General features: G+C 41.4%; 1 protein-coding gene across 1 annotated transcript in view; it reads left to right on the top strand.

Moving 5' to 3' along the window:
• Positions 1–10016, top strand: part of TKT (transketolase) — a 37492-nt gene extending 27476 nt beyond the window's left edge. Inside the window, exons 9-14 of the mRNA XM_083727034.1 lie at positions 1136–1292; positions 6461–6591; positions 7222–7305; positions 7438–7531; positions 8460–8582; positions 9675–10016. Coding sequence (XP_083583160.1) covers positions 1136–1292; positions 6461–6591; positions 7222–7305; positions 7438–7531; positions 8460–8582; positions 9675–9862 — 777 coding nt within the window. The 3' untranslated portion in view covers positions 9863–10016. The remainder of the gene's footprint in view (positions 1–1135; positions 1293–6460; positions 6592–7221; positions 7306–7437; positions 7532–8459; positions 8583–9674) is intronic.
• The last annotated feature ends 3510 nt before the right edge of the window (positions 10017–13526 follow it).

The raw sequence follows: 13526 nt of genomic DNA, 5'->3' as shown, positions 1-13526 counted from the left end.
GGGGTTTTTTGGATAAATTCTCACTCTCATAATTATACCATTACCATTGCCCTACCTTTATAAATAAGGTTTCGTATTCAACTAAGTCATCCTTGAAGCAGACCCTTTGAAATCAATAGACTCAAGTTAGTGCTGTCCTTTGATTTGGGTGCTCTGAAGATGACTTGGTTAGATACGATGTCCTAAAGAGCTTAGAGCAGTGGTTCCCAACCTTTGGGGGGGCATGACCCACCTAAACATCTCTAAAATCCTGATTCTCCCCAGTGACATATAATTCTTATTACTGTATTCAAAAAGGGAACTCCTGTTCACATGGAGGAAGCTAAAAGGTCATTAACTTGGTCTAACTCATTCTCGAATTACCCCCCTTAAAAATCAAATTGCTGCCCTGTAGGGTGTGTGCCACATGTTGGGAACCATGGGCTTAGGGTTTCTAGGTGCACTGCAACATGCGACGGCTAGGTTGATTCAAGGGCACATTTCATAGTGCATCAGCCCCATAGTTCTCCTCCTCTTTCAGCCCCATAGTTAACCACCTTTCCCTCCCACCTCTTTCAGAGCATCTCCTGCCCTGTTTCTCCTTTCCCTCAGGCCTTGGACAGCTTGCTGCTGCTCTCCCTATATCTAGCCTACCATTGTCAGAGAGCTTCTGCTTCAGAGCTCTGCAGATCAGTCTGCTGCAACCAGAGCCATTACTTCCAGTTTCTTGAGGAGCTTAAGCACATTTCGTGCACCACAAACATGTGCACGAGAGCAGGTTGCACTGCTATGATCATTCTGTCGGCATATGTAACTCTTATTTCCTTTCCCACTCCTCTATGCACTCCAGCTCTATTAGTCAAGTAGTGACATAGCAATTGGACCAAGAGCATGGGGACCAAGTTCATTCATCCATTAAACTTACCAGCTGATCTTGAGTCACTCCCATCTTTCTCTACCTTGTTGTAAGGATAACATAGGGAGAAGGGAAGAGCTTTGTATACTGCCCTGAACTTCTCCTCGGAGGAAGAATATAAATATATAAAACGTATATCATTTATATAGGCATAAAACATTTAGCTAACTCAGCATATAGCACTCACATATTGCTGGAACTGGTTAATCTGCTCTTCCTCTCCCCCCCCCCCCATTACAGGTGAGCGTTGGCGTTGGTTGTGCAACCCGGGACAGAAACATTGTGTTTGCCAGCACCTTTGCCACATTTTACACCAGGGCATATGATCAGATCCGCATGGCAGCAATTTCCGAGAGCAACATCAACCTCTGTGGATCTCACTGCGGTGTATCCATTGGTAAGTGTCTTTAAATTTATTCAGCAGATTGCCTTAGTCTCCCATATGCAGGCACACAGACAGCTCATAAAACTAAGGGGCATGGTTAAAATTTTAACTCCGTATGAGTTTGAAACAAATATTCAAATCTAAACTTTGCTTTACCCGTGAAGTGGAAGTAATTTCAAAATACTGTTTTGAATCTCTCCCCCTTACCTTATTATCGTAGTCTACAAATTTTATTCTCTGCTTTTTATTTGATATCACTTGTTGCATCATAGAGGAAATGAGGCTTGTAAAACTGATGGTCTGCTAAGTCCTTTGACCAAAGTGTACTTTTCAAACCTCACATAGTTGATCTGCCTACAATAGACATTCCATGTATACATTAGAGACAAATAAAGTGAGTTTTGGATGTATCAGAGATTGTTCCAACATGTGCTAGAAAATGCTGTGTATTCTCATTTAGTTCCAAATGACCATTACACTTTAGCATTGTGTCAACGTGCAGGATGCTCTGGCTATACCCAACAAAATTAAAACAGCAAAGCAAGCTTTTCCCCCAAGCTTTTATTCTATTATTGCTATATGGATAATGACCTTGTTTCTACATAATACTAAACCAGACTATGACTTAGCAAGAATAAGCAAGCATGTGGGTGCTCAGCATGAAAACTGATGCACTTTGTTGTTCCCCTGGTTCTGCTGCACTGCCATGAGCCAAATACAGTATTTAAACGGTATTTAAACAGTATCTAAACGGCCTCGGTCCAGTATATCTGAAGGAGCGTCTCCTCCCCCATCGTTCTGCCCGGACGCTGAGGTCCAGCTCCGAGGGCCTTCTGGTGGTTCCCTCACTGCGAGAGGCCAAGTTACAGGGAACCAGGCAGAGGGCCTTCTCGGTAGTGGCGCCCGCCCTGTGGAACGCCCTCCCATCAGATGTCAAAGCGATAAACATCTACCTGACATTCAGAAGACATCTGAAGGCAGCCCTGTTCAGGGAAGTTTTTAATATGTGATATTTTAGTGTATCTTTCATCTTTGTTGGAAGCCGCCCAGAGTGGCTGGGGAAACCCAACCAGATGGGCGGGGTACAAATAAATTATTATTATTATTATTATTATTATTATTATTATTATTATTATTATTATTTAATTTAGCATTTTGTGTAAACTTATGCTTGTGGTTAGTCTCACTCCCAAGAAACCAGAGTTTATACCAAGCAAAAACCTTGGTTATTTGGGGGAGACAAGCCTCAAGTCTGTGTTCAAATGTAACCTTAAGCCAAACCCTGGTTTAGCTACAAGCAATGCAATAGCATGACCAGAGATAAGCAAAGTAGCCATAATTTTCACTCTGGGTACCTGCACGCTTGCTCGTTCTGGCCAAGACATAATTTGCCTTAGGGGTGTGTGCAAATTGGGTTATTATGAACAGTGTTTTGTCTGATAGATGTGAGTATAAATCACCTTTGCCAGCAGCTGCCAGATCTTTGGGAGCAATATTGTTCCTTCATAGCTCATTGACAAAGTGTATGGTTCAGTAATGATACCATACTAAAAGCTGATTAGAACTGCAAGTGGCTTATCACAAATTTCTTCTTAAATCTGAGCTTTGGAAAGCACAGTGGAAGTTTCCTTATTGGCTTAAGTATTGCTCATGCTGCACTCAGAGTTTGCACTGGAAATGTAAGCAGTGAAGCCTGAACAGCTTGGCAGTGGTTCAGGAATTTTCAGCTTGGGCTTTGCTATACTTGTCTCTCAGTGCTGTCGCATGTTCAGGTTGCTCGCTTTAGCCATTAATTAGCCTCAGTTTCTTTCTATTTTTTTTATAATATTTTTTATTGAGTTTATGGAATACAGAAAAAAGAATAGAAAACAGATTATAGAGATAAAATAGAAAAGTTACAAATTTCCATGTTCTTTTTTCCATCAAGTCTAATGGACTTCCCCACATCCTCCCAACCCTGCATTCTCTGTAGTACAGAACATCAGCAATTTGTTACCTTGTTTCAATACTTATTGTATCCTTCATTTTATCATGTTACCTAATTTCAAATATGTTATAACCCAAATCATGTACATTTTCATTTAAACACAATAAAGTTATTTCATTATTCTACCTCTGACTTCTTGTGCCTTAATTTCCATTTCATTAATTTATCATTGCTGAAGCTAGAGTTTCCTAAAAGGTGCATCTTTTAACATTCGTACAGCTTATAGTGTTTTTTCAAATAGTCCTTAAATTTTTTCCAGTCCTCCTCAATTGTTTCTTCTCCCAAGTCTCGGATTCTGCCCGTCATTTCGGCCAATTCCATGTAGTCCATCAACTGCGTATGCCATTCCTCCAGCGTGGGTAGATCTTGTGTCTTCCAATGCTTTGCAATCAGGATCCTTGCTGCTGTAGAGGCGTACATAAAAAAAGTTCTATCTTTCTTAAGCACTCTCTGGTCCACCATGCCCAGGAGAAAGGCCTCCGGTTTCTTAGGTAAGGTAAATCTAAGTACCTTTTTTAGTTCATTATGAATCATCTCCCAAAAGGCCTTCACTTTCGGGCAGGTCCACCAGAGGTGAAAGAATGTCCCTTCCGCCTCTTTACATTTCCAACATTTATTGTCAGACAGGTGATATATCTTAGCAAGCTTGACTGGGGTCATGTACCACCGGTATATCATTTTCATAATGTTTTCCTTCAAGGCACTACATGCCGTAAATTTCATTCCGATGTTCCATAACCTTTCCCAGTCTTCAAACATAATGTTATGCCCCAAATCCTGCGCCCATTTTATCATGGCGGATTTGACTGTCTCATCCTGAGTATTCCATTTAAGCAGCAGGTTATACATTCTCGAAAGTAGTTTATTTTTTGGCTCTAACAGTTCTGTCTCTAGTTTTGATTTTTCCACCTGGAATCCAACCTTCTTGTCCACTTTAAAAACCTCTTGAATTTGTGCATAGTGCAACCAATCTCGCACCTTGTTTTTTAGTTTTTCCAAGCTCTGCAACCTCCAATTGTCTCCAATTTTTTCAATTATTTCCCCATATTTAGGCCAATTGGCCTCCATGTTAAGTCTCTTACGTGCCTTGGCCTCCACCGGTGAGAGCCACCTCGGAGTCTTACTCTCCAATAAGTCTTTATATTTTGTCCAGACCATCAAAATTGCTCTTCTGACAATGTGGTTTTTAAACAATTTGTGCACTTTAACCTTGTCATACCACAGATATGCATGCCACCCAAAAGCATTGTCAAACCCTTCCAGATCTAGGACATCAGTGTTTTCCAGTAAGATCCAATCTTTCAACCAGCAGAAGGCTGCAGATTCGTAATATAACCTCAAGTCTGGCAGGGCAAATCCCCCTCTTTCTTTCGCATCAGTTAATATTTTAAACTTTATTCGGGGCTTTTTGCCCTGCCAAACAAACTTGGAAATATCCTTCTGCCACTTTCCAAAACATTCCACCTTGTCCACGATCTGTAGGGCCTGAAACAAAAATAACATTTTCGGCAATACATTCATCTTTATAGCTGCTATTCGGCCCAACAAGGAAAGTTTCAATCTTGACCATGTTTCCAAATCTCTTTTGATTTCTGACCAACATTTCTCGTAGTTATCTTTAAACAAATTCAAATTTTTGGAGGTCAGATACACCCCTAGGTATTTTACTTTTTTAACCACATTTAGTTCTGTTTCTTTCATGAACTCATCTGTTTCTGTAGTTGTCAAATTTTTTGCTAGAACCTTAGTTTTTTGTTTGTTCAGCTTAAATCCCGCCACCCGACCAAAGTCAGAAATTAATTCTAACACTCTTTTAGTACTGGAGACTGGCTCCTGTAATGTTAATACCAGGTCATCTGCAAATGCTTTCAATTTATATTGTTTCACTCCGACCTAATTAGCCTCAGTTTCTTTCTAACACCACTTGCCACTTGTGCTTCTCTTCAAAGAATTTCCAGTTGCTTCTTTGACAGTACAGTGAAGCCCTCTTTTAAGTACAGGTGCCGGTGTATATTTCAGTGCACACATTCTATTACTGTTTGTAGGGTGAGACATGTGCTTTTGTTTTTTGCACATGCCAAGATCTTATTTCAGTAGAACTCTCACAGCCATCAGGATAAAAGCTTCGCCTACTTCTGAAGTGTGTGTTTGTATGTAGAAGGCTGCAGGTTCAATCCTTGCCCTTATCAGGAATGGGATCTTAAGTTCCAATGATGAGAGAAACCTCTACCCCCTCAAGTTTATTAAAATGCAGAGATGCACAACCGACTGGGGCTTTTTGGTGTCCTTGACTAAATAGGTATATATATAAAGGATGTGGTAGTGCCATTTCCGTAACTCTTACTGCATCCTGTGTGGCAATTGTACTGAAACAGGAAGCAAACACATTTTTAAAAAATGACTTTGGAGTGGCCCTCTGGCTGCTTTTTAAGGCAGACAGTGTTCACAAGTCAGTTCAACCAAGTAGAAGTTGGAAAAAATGCACTCAGTTCTTCTAACTGGTTTCCTGTAAATACTTTTCTACCAGAAGGGCACAAGTGCATCCACAGCTTTTCCTACTGCTGGCCCTGGAGGAATTAGAACTGTGCCATTCACTGCTCTACACACCCACACACCCAAATATATCCCTAATTATAATGCATCTCTCTCTGGGTTTCATTAAGCCAATCTTCACTGAAAAGTAAGCTTCTTATGAGCTTCAAGTGCCCCCTCCCAGGATGGGACATTCTGATAGAATCATGAATTCTTCTGTGTTCCACAAATAATTGAGACATGCCTACTGTCACCTTGTACATTTTTCTTTTGCCAGTTGGCTAAAATCGTGTATTTATTTCCTTTCATTTCTTTACTCATGTATGTAGCCCTATATCCCTTTTCCTTCTCCTTTTGCCTCTGTGGGTTGTGGTGATTTAGTTTCTGCTTTATTGTTTTAGTTACCATTTACGTCTGCATTTTTCCATGATTTTTCTTTATAACCCTAGTTTTCTTTCTTTTTAGTTTCCTTCTATCTTCTTTCTTTGCTATTTCCAAGTTTAAGCAGAAGAGGGTAGGTAGCCTTCCATGTCCTGTGAGTGCCTTATATTTATTTTGGATGCCTTTTGTTTTAAGAAGTATACAGAGAAGTTTGTTCACTTTTCGACACTGATATTTTTCTTTCACCCCCCCCCCCGCCCCTAAACCATCTCTTTTCTAGGTGAAGATGGACCTTCACAGATGGGGCTGGAAGATCTGTGCATGTTCCGTGCCATTCCTAATTCAACTGTATTTTACCCTAGTGATGCTGTATCCACTGAAAAGGCAGTGGAATTGGCTGCAAATACAAAGGTCTGCAACTCTTCCGCAGGGTGCTTGCTTGGGAGTTTTAGATCAAGGGTGGGGAACCTGCTGGCCCTCCCCATTTGGCTTGCAAGTTCATTTCAGGCAAGCCTTACACCTGATATCATATATGACATCAGATGGAGGATAGGTAGCATTGGGACTCCTCATTGTGCAGCTCTTCCCAAGTGCAGTGGGCATTAGGAAGTAAATGTGCAAGAGACCTTTGGCAGGGGTCAATCGCCTGGCATCCTCATGACCTCAAATGATTGACAGTTGCTGCATAGGGATGGAGGAAAGATAAGGATCTGGCCCATTACTGCCTCCAAATTTGAAGTTTGCTCACTTCTGTTGCAGAGGCATATAGGAAAGGGTGCCCATTGCTGTGAATTTGTTAGAGTTTCATTGTTGGTTGGCTGTTTATTTCATTCCATTTATACCTCACTTTTCTTCTGTCATGGAACCCAAGGTGTCATGCTTATAATACCTGGGTGGTCACCCATCCAGAACTAGACACACTCAGCTTTAAAAAGACTAATTTTGGTGTTTGGACTTTTAAATGCTTTTTTCCGTTTTGAAGTTTAATTCCATGGGATATTGTGGGTGTTACAATCTCTCCTGTGTTCATTTTGAAAACAGGGCATCTGTTTCATACGAACCAGTCGTCCAGAAAATGCCGTGATCTATGGCAGCAATGAGGATTTCCATGTTGGACAAGCCAAGGTGAGCGCCATTTTGAAAGTTGCTAAAAGACTTGAACTACAAGAACGTAGTCATTGAACATTGTGATTTTTACTAGCTTTTTCCAGTAAATCTAGAACTTTCTCTAATTCTTTGTTTTACTGTTGTTATCAGGTGGTATTCAAGAGCAAAGATGACCAGGTCACGGTTATTGGAGCAGGAGTAACTCTGCATGAGGCACTGGCTGCAGCTGAGCAACTGAAGAGAGGTGATTACACCAAACTCTTTTGAGAAATGCACACCAGCCATCTTGTAGGGAAGAACATGAGGGCTATAAAGGGGGGGGGGTAGGAAATTCTTTAGAACTATGATCAGCCTCAGTGCAGTGCATGTGCAAGATGAACCATGGATGAAAGGGAAGGAGGGAAAGGAGAAGTCAGTGAGCATGTGGTATATTGATTAGGAATATTGCATCTGCACAAGATCTTACTAGATGGATAGTCCTGGATAAGTAAACCATGGTTTGCTTCACAGTAGATGAAATGTCACCTTTCCTGAAACATACAGGTTGCACCATACCTGAACACTTTCAGTTACAGGCTACCTAACTGGCAGTAGTTCACATATTCCCATCCTCATTTTGCTCCTTGAAACACATGTGTTGCTACTCATTTCACTCCAGATATCATCATTTTATCCAAGACTATTGGCATTATCCAAGATCACCTTTGGTGGAATAAAGGAAATCTCACTATTGAGAAGTCCACAAGATGATAGTACTAATAAGTTAATGCAGTTATAGCCATTGGATAAATGAGCAGGCAGCTGTGCTTTAAGAAGACTGAAGCTGAATGATGACCTTGTGCTATCTAGTTCTTTAGATATTCCATAAGATAGCTTCTGAGTGTCTTAATTCTTCTGGGGATCAATTTCAAGGTCCTTGGAAGTGGGTCATGAGTGTCCTCATTCTAGGGAATGACGAAACGAGAAAGTAAGGCAACGTTTAGTTATCAGTCAGCTTGTTTTTGACCGTATTCTGGCCATTCTTAGAACCCAAATACTTAGTGGTTTCAAAGACTCCATTGGGATGCTTTAATAAATGTGTATGAAACATTAAACATTAGTGAGTCCCCTGTCCTCTGTTTTGTTGAGCCACATGCTCTGGTGCATAATTCTGTTCCCATTCTTTTTCTCAGAAAAAGTTCCCATCAGAGTGATTGACCCTTTCACTATAAAACCTCTGGATAAGAAAACTATACTTGAAAATGCAAGAGCAACCAAAGGCAGAATTATCACTGTGGAAGACCATTACTATGAAGGTAGGTCCACACACATGATAACAAAGGGGAAAAATTCAGTACTGTATATACTTCTCTGCCGTGGGTGTCCATTTTTTGTTTGTTTTTAAATTCCTCTTCTGTGCTGTTTCCTAACTTTGGAGGGTTTTTTATATTTTGTATATTGCATTGGACATACATGGAAGGTATAACAATGATGAGAAATAACAATGATGAGAAATACATGGACACTGATTATTTTCTAGTTCCTGTGTTTCAGCTCTACCTATACATGGTACAGATTTCTCTCATGACATTCCTAGCTTGGGTGTGCTCTTGCAACAGTTAAAAATTGTTGTGTTGGAGTTGCATTTCCTGCTGCTGTAGTGGAGCTGCTGGCTCTCCAGATATTACTCTGTTATCCCTGACCATTAGTTGGTTGGGGCTGATGGGGGTCCAACATAATCTAATAAGCTACATATCTAAAACATTGTTTCCTCTATTTCAGATATTCAGGGTATGAGCGCCATTAGTTATATAGCCAAAATGGCACCATCCTCGCAGAATGGGGAGGTATCAGCAGGCTTGGGGTGAACCCCAACATTCCTAGAAAAAAAATATTTTGGGGGAAATAGCTAAGGAACCTCAAAGATGTCCATTGAGGAATGAACAAGCTCATTGTGCTCAGAATGCTGACTGTTTGCTGTGGAGGGGCAGGGGAATGATATAGTGGAATGGAATTTTGTGGAGGAAAGCATAGCTAACTGGCTGGCTGGAACACTAAAAAGGAGCACTCCACACTGCAACGTTTTACCACAGGTCCTCCTTTAGACATTTATAAAATAGCATTTTTGTATCTGCTGTGTCTTCATGATCCAACTACGTACTCTACTTGGATGGCTTGTGTGGACTCTTGGAGATCAGCTGTCTTGATTGGGCATCAAAGCATTAATCTTCTTAGAAGAAAAACTGTTTAGGCAAAAGCCTCTCATGGGACAAACAACTTTGCAACCTTTCCAATCCCTCTGAACTATCCAATTGTTTTCTTTTTAAATAGCTGGATTAAGCTGCTTACAAAGAAATAAAGCTTGTTAGCCTTGACTTATCATCCATTTGTATATTATCTTTCCCTAGGTGGCATTGGAGAAGCCGTCGCTGCGGCTGTGGTTGGGGAGCCAGGGATCACAGTCACTCGCTTGGCTGTGTCCCACATACCAAGAAGTGGAAAATCAGCTGAGCTGCTTAGGATGTTTGGCATCGATAAGGATGGCATCATCCAGGCTGTTAAGGTGGCAGTGTCCAAATCAAGGAATGCAGAGTAGTTTGTGTTGTATACCCATTGTGTTCTGGGACAGGGTTTTGGGATAAGGATGGTTAAAAAAAACACCAAACACTGTAGCTTTCAAACAGGGTTGAAATTATATGCAGAGTTTTAATGGAAGAATTCTAATAAAAGTAAAAGTTTTGGGAGAAAAATCATGTTTGCTGTTTTGAACTGTTAGGATTTCTGGAAACCTAGATGCTGATAAGGCAATAGCACATAACGTAAAACAGAAAGATCCAAGTAAATTGCTGTAATTTAATGTACCAAAATTATTTATGATGCTTCTCTCTTCTCCAAACACTTGTGGGATTGTGAATTTTATGGCTGACCATAGGGCTTTGAATGTAGCACTGTGACATCTCAGTCGCTTCTTCCGTTTCCATTGTACTACTAGCCCCGAGAAACATTTCTCTCTCACATAACTGCTAGCTTGTCCAGAAATATTTCCCATTTGGCACAGTAGTGAAATACGATATACAGAAGCAAACATTTCACTTCAACTACCTGCTTCCTGTGTTCAGGTGAAACATTTCCATGCACTGTATTTTCAACCAAGAGTAGTGGGGCTGTTATTTCTTCCATCCTCCTCTTCCTCTATCGCCAGCTGCTTCTGCTCATATTTTCTGGTGTCCCTTTCCTACTTGCTGTCAGCCTCTCTCTCTGCAAACTGGCTGGAGACTGATGGGACTTGGTTACTCATCCCTGTCTTAAATACTGACCAAACACACTTCTTGTGCATGTGCTGAGAGAAGAAAACGACATCTCCTATCGGTTTAGGAAGGCCAAGAGCCCGATTTTCTGTCCCTCGGTACTGTCTGCTTGAGATCAGTGCTGACTGAGCTGGAATATCTGGACTGAGTCTCTGGCTCACCCATCACTGATTTAAAACAAACAAGTAACCACAGACAACATGTCCTTGGGCTTCTCTGAGGTTTATGATCTATTATTAGCCTGTTCAACCATCTGCGCTTGGAGCAAGGTGGAGCATGCCATCTCGAGTGTATGGGGAAATCAAACAGAGGTTAAGGGAGTAGAGGAGGAAACAGCAGCTTCTTATTATTTATTCATTATTTGTATCCTGTTCTTCAGCTGCAGAGTTCAGAGAAGCTTGCAGATTGCTCCCAGATGGTCTCCCATCTTGGGGCAGAACTACTTAGCTGCAGCATGTTTGTGCCTGTAAGTGTGTACATGGCTCCCAGTGCAGTTCACCAAAGCAGTGCTCCTGAACCAGCATGGTAAACTCCCTTGTTAGGGAATCAGATCATTGGTCCATGTAACTCAGGGGACAGCAAACCTTTTCAGCAGGAGGCCAGTCCACTGTCCCTCAGACCTTGTGGGGGGCTGGCCTATACTTTTTGGGGGAAATTAAACAAATTCCTATGCCCCACAAATAACCCAGAGATGCATTTTAAATAAAAGGGCACATTCTACTCATGTAATAAGACGATTCCTGGACTGTCTGCGGGCCAGATTTAGAAGGTGATTGGGCCGGATCCAGCCCCCGGGCCTTAGTTTGCCTACCCATGGTTTAGCTTAACTTTGGTTTAGCTTAACTTTGGCTACACCAGCTTCCCAGGAAACCAGGCAGATCATTCTCAGCCTTGCCTGGTGATGCCAGGGATGATAAGGAGGTCTTCTGCATAAAAGCAACTACTCTGCCTCTAAGCTGCATCCCTTCCCAGGCATGTGTCCGTTTGGTAGCAAGATCTGGCTTGCCTTTGGAAGCCAAAGGACGTATGCAACTATTTTACATTGAAATATTATTCTGCTGTCTTCTACAAATGACATTTCAGGGCCTCGCATGAAAGTGTGGTGCCCGATCTGACTAGATGTGTGTAGCCATCAAGTGCATTTGGATACACTGACCTTCTGCATCTACAGCAATCCTTACTTCTCAACTGGACTTTCGTGATTCTAAATTAAGTTATGATACAGAGGTAGGACCACGCACAAATAACAAAACGGAAAATCTATAGCTTGTCAACATCAACAGTAGCCTTTCATATGTATATCAATGTAACGACACAGCATCAATGCATTTTTTTAAGGACACAACTCAGACATCATTCAAGCCAGCATGAAATGAAGCAAAGGTGACATAAATTCCAGTCATTTAAGCCATTGTTCTTTTGACAGATATTTTTAGTTAAGCATAAATTGTTATTTGTGAAATAGCTGGATTACATTAATACAGTTAAGAAGAATGTTAGGAACTTCCTCCCACCTCCTAATTTTAAAAATACTTGCTCTTCCCCTATGCTTTTGATACAGGGCATTTCAAAATATTTCCCCAGATTTAGTAGGAATATTTCAATACAATGGGCTTATGAGTTTCAGCTACATTTTGTGTGGGTTTTTTTTTTTTACAAACTGGAAGTACCAATATTACCAGATCTTCCAAGTTTACCATTTGAGCTTGTATTCACTTTTCAGAAAATTCCTTGCCACAGTTCCTCCCCACCCCACAAAAGCAAGTTTTTTTAAAATTTGAAGTTGCCAAGATTGAAGATTGGAAGAGGTATTGAAGCTGAATTCTTGGTCAAATGGCCAAGAGAGAAAATAAGACCTGCCCAAAGGTATTAAACATTAATGAACTAAAGCAAATCAGGTATGTTCACATCAGAGTTCTTACTACTTTCATCAAACAATAAAGACTTTGTTCCCTACTGTACATTTACACTGCCCAGCCTTTTCATTACCTTATCTTACCATGCCTTACCAAAACAAACAGTATCCTGATAAAGGTACAGTAAAATTTCTCACCTGAATGTAATGCATAGCATTGTGCTTGATGCCCAGTGGCGTAGTGTGGGGGGTGCAGGGGGGGCCGGCCGCACCAGGCGCAACATCTGGGGGTTAGCGGCGCAAATCCACGGGTTAGGGGGCGCAAATTACTTGCCTTGCCCCGGGTGCTGACAACCCATGCTACGCCACTGTTGATGCCCCATGATCCAGATAAAGGGAGGAGCAACAGAAGGCTGCTCTTTGAAGAGATGGAGAAATACTGCATGCAAAATTACATCTTTGAAATAATGCTCAAGATAAGGGCATTAGGATTGCCCATTGCTTGCATTATGTAGCATAACTTTTTTCTAAAGCGTATCCCACGTGTTAGTGAGAAATGGGGTATCGTTCCTGTGACAATGGCAAGCCTTGCAGTGTTGCTGCATAAGCAAATAGATGACAGGACAACAAAGAGCAAGAACCAGCCAAGGACATCTGTAGAAGTTCCACCACAATGAATAGAAGCTGTCCCACAGTAATGGCTCATGGCTGCCACTTCCAAATTGTTCCACAGGCCAGCTGTGGTCATGCACAGTGATTACCATGTGAACTAGCTTTTCCCACACAATCACAAATGACTTGAGAAATGTGTCTCATCATATGAGTTGGCTCACGGAATATGTAAAGAACTTCCCATGACGTAGCCATGGGCTATCTATACACAGTCCTCTGTCCTGAAGGCGATTTCAGCCATAGATAAGAGCAGCAATGTTCAGTGTTGGTGAGACTTGGTGCATGGTAGAATACAAGACAGAGTGGAAATAGCTGATATTCCTTCACAAAATGGGGTTGCAGCATACAGCCGCAGACCCAATGAATACGAAAAGGCTGCGAATAGATCTCTCATGTGGCACAACATACACCAAGGAAGCAAAGGA

Source organism: Podarcis gaigeae, assembly GCF_964106915.1.
Source record: "Podarcis gaigeae genome assembly, chromosome: 2".
NCBI classification, from domain to species: domain Eukaryota; kingdom Metazoa; phylum Chordata; class Lepidosauria; order Squamata; family Lacertidae; genus Podarcis; species Podarcis gaigeae.
This window is presented reverse-complemented; position numbering and strand designations above follow the sequence as displayed.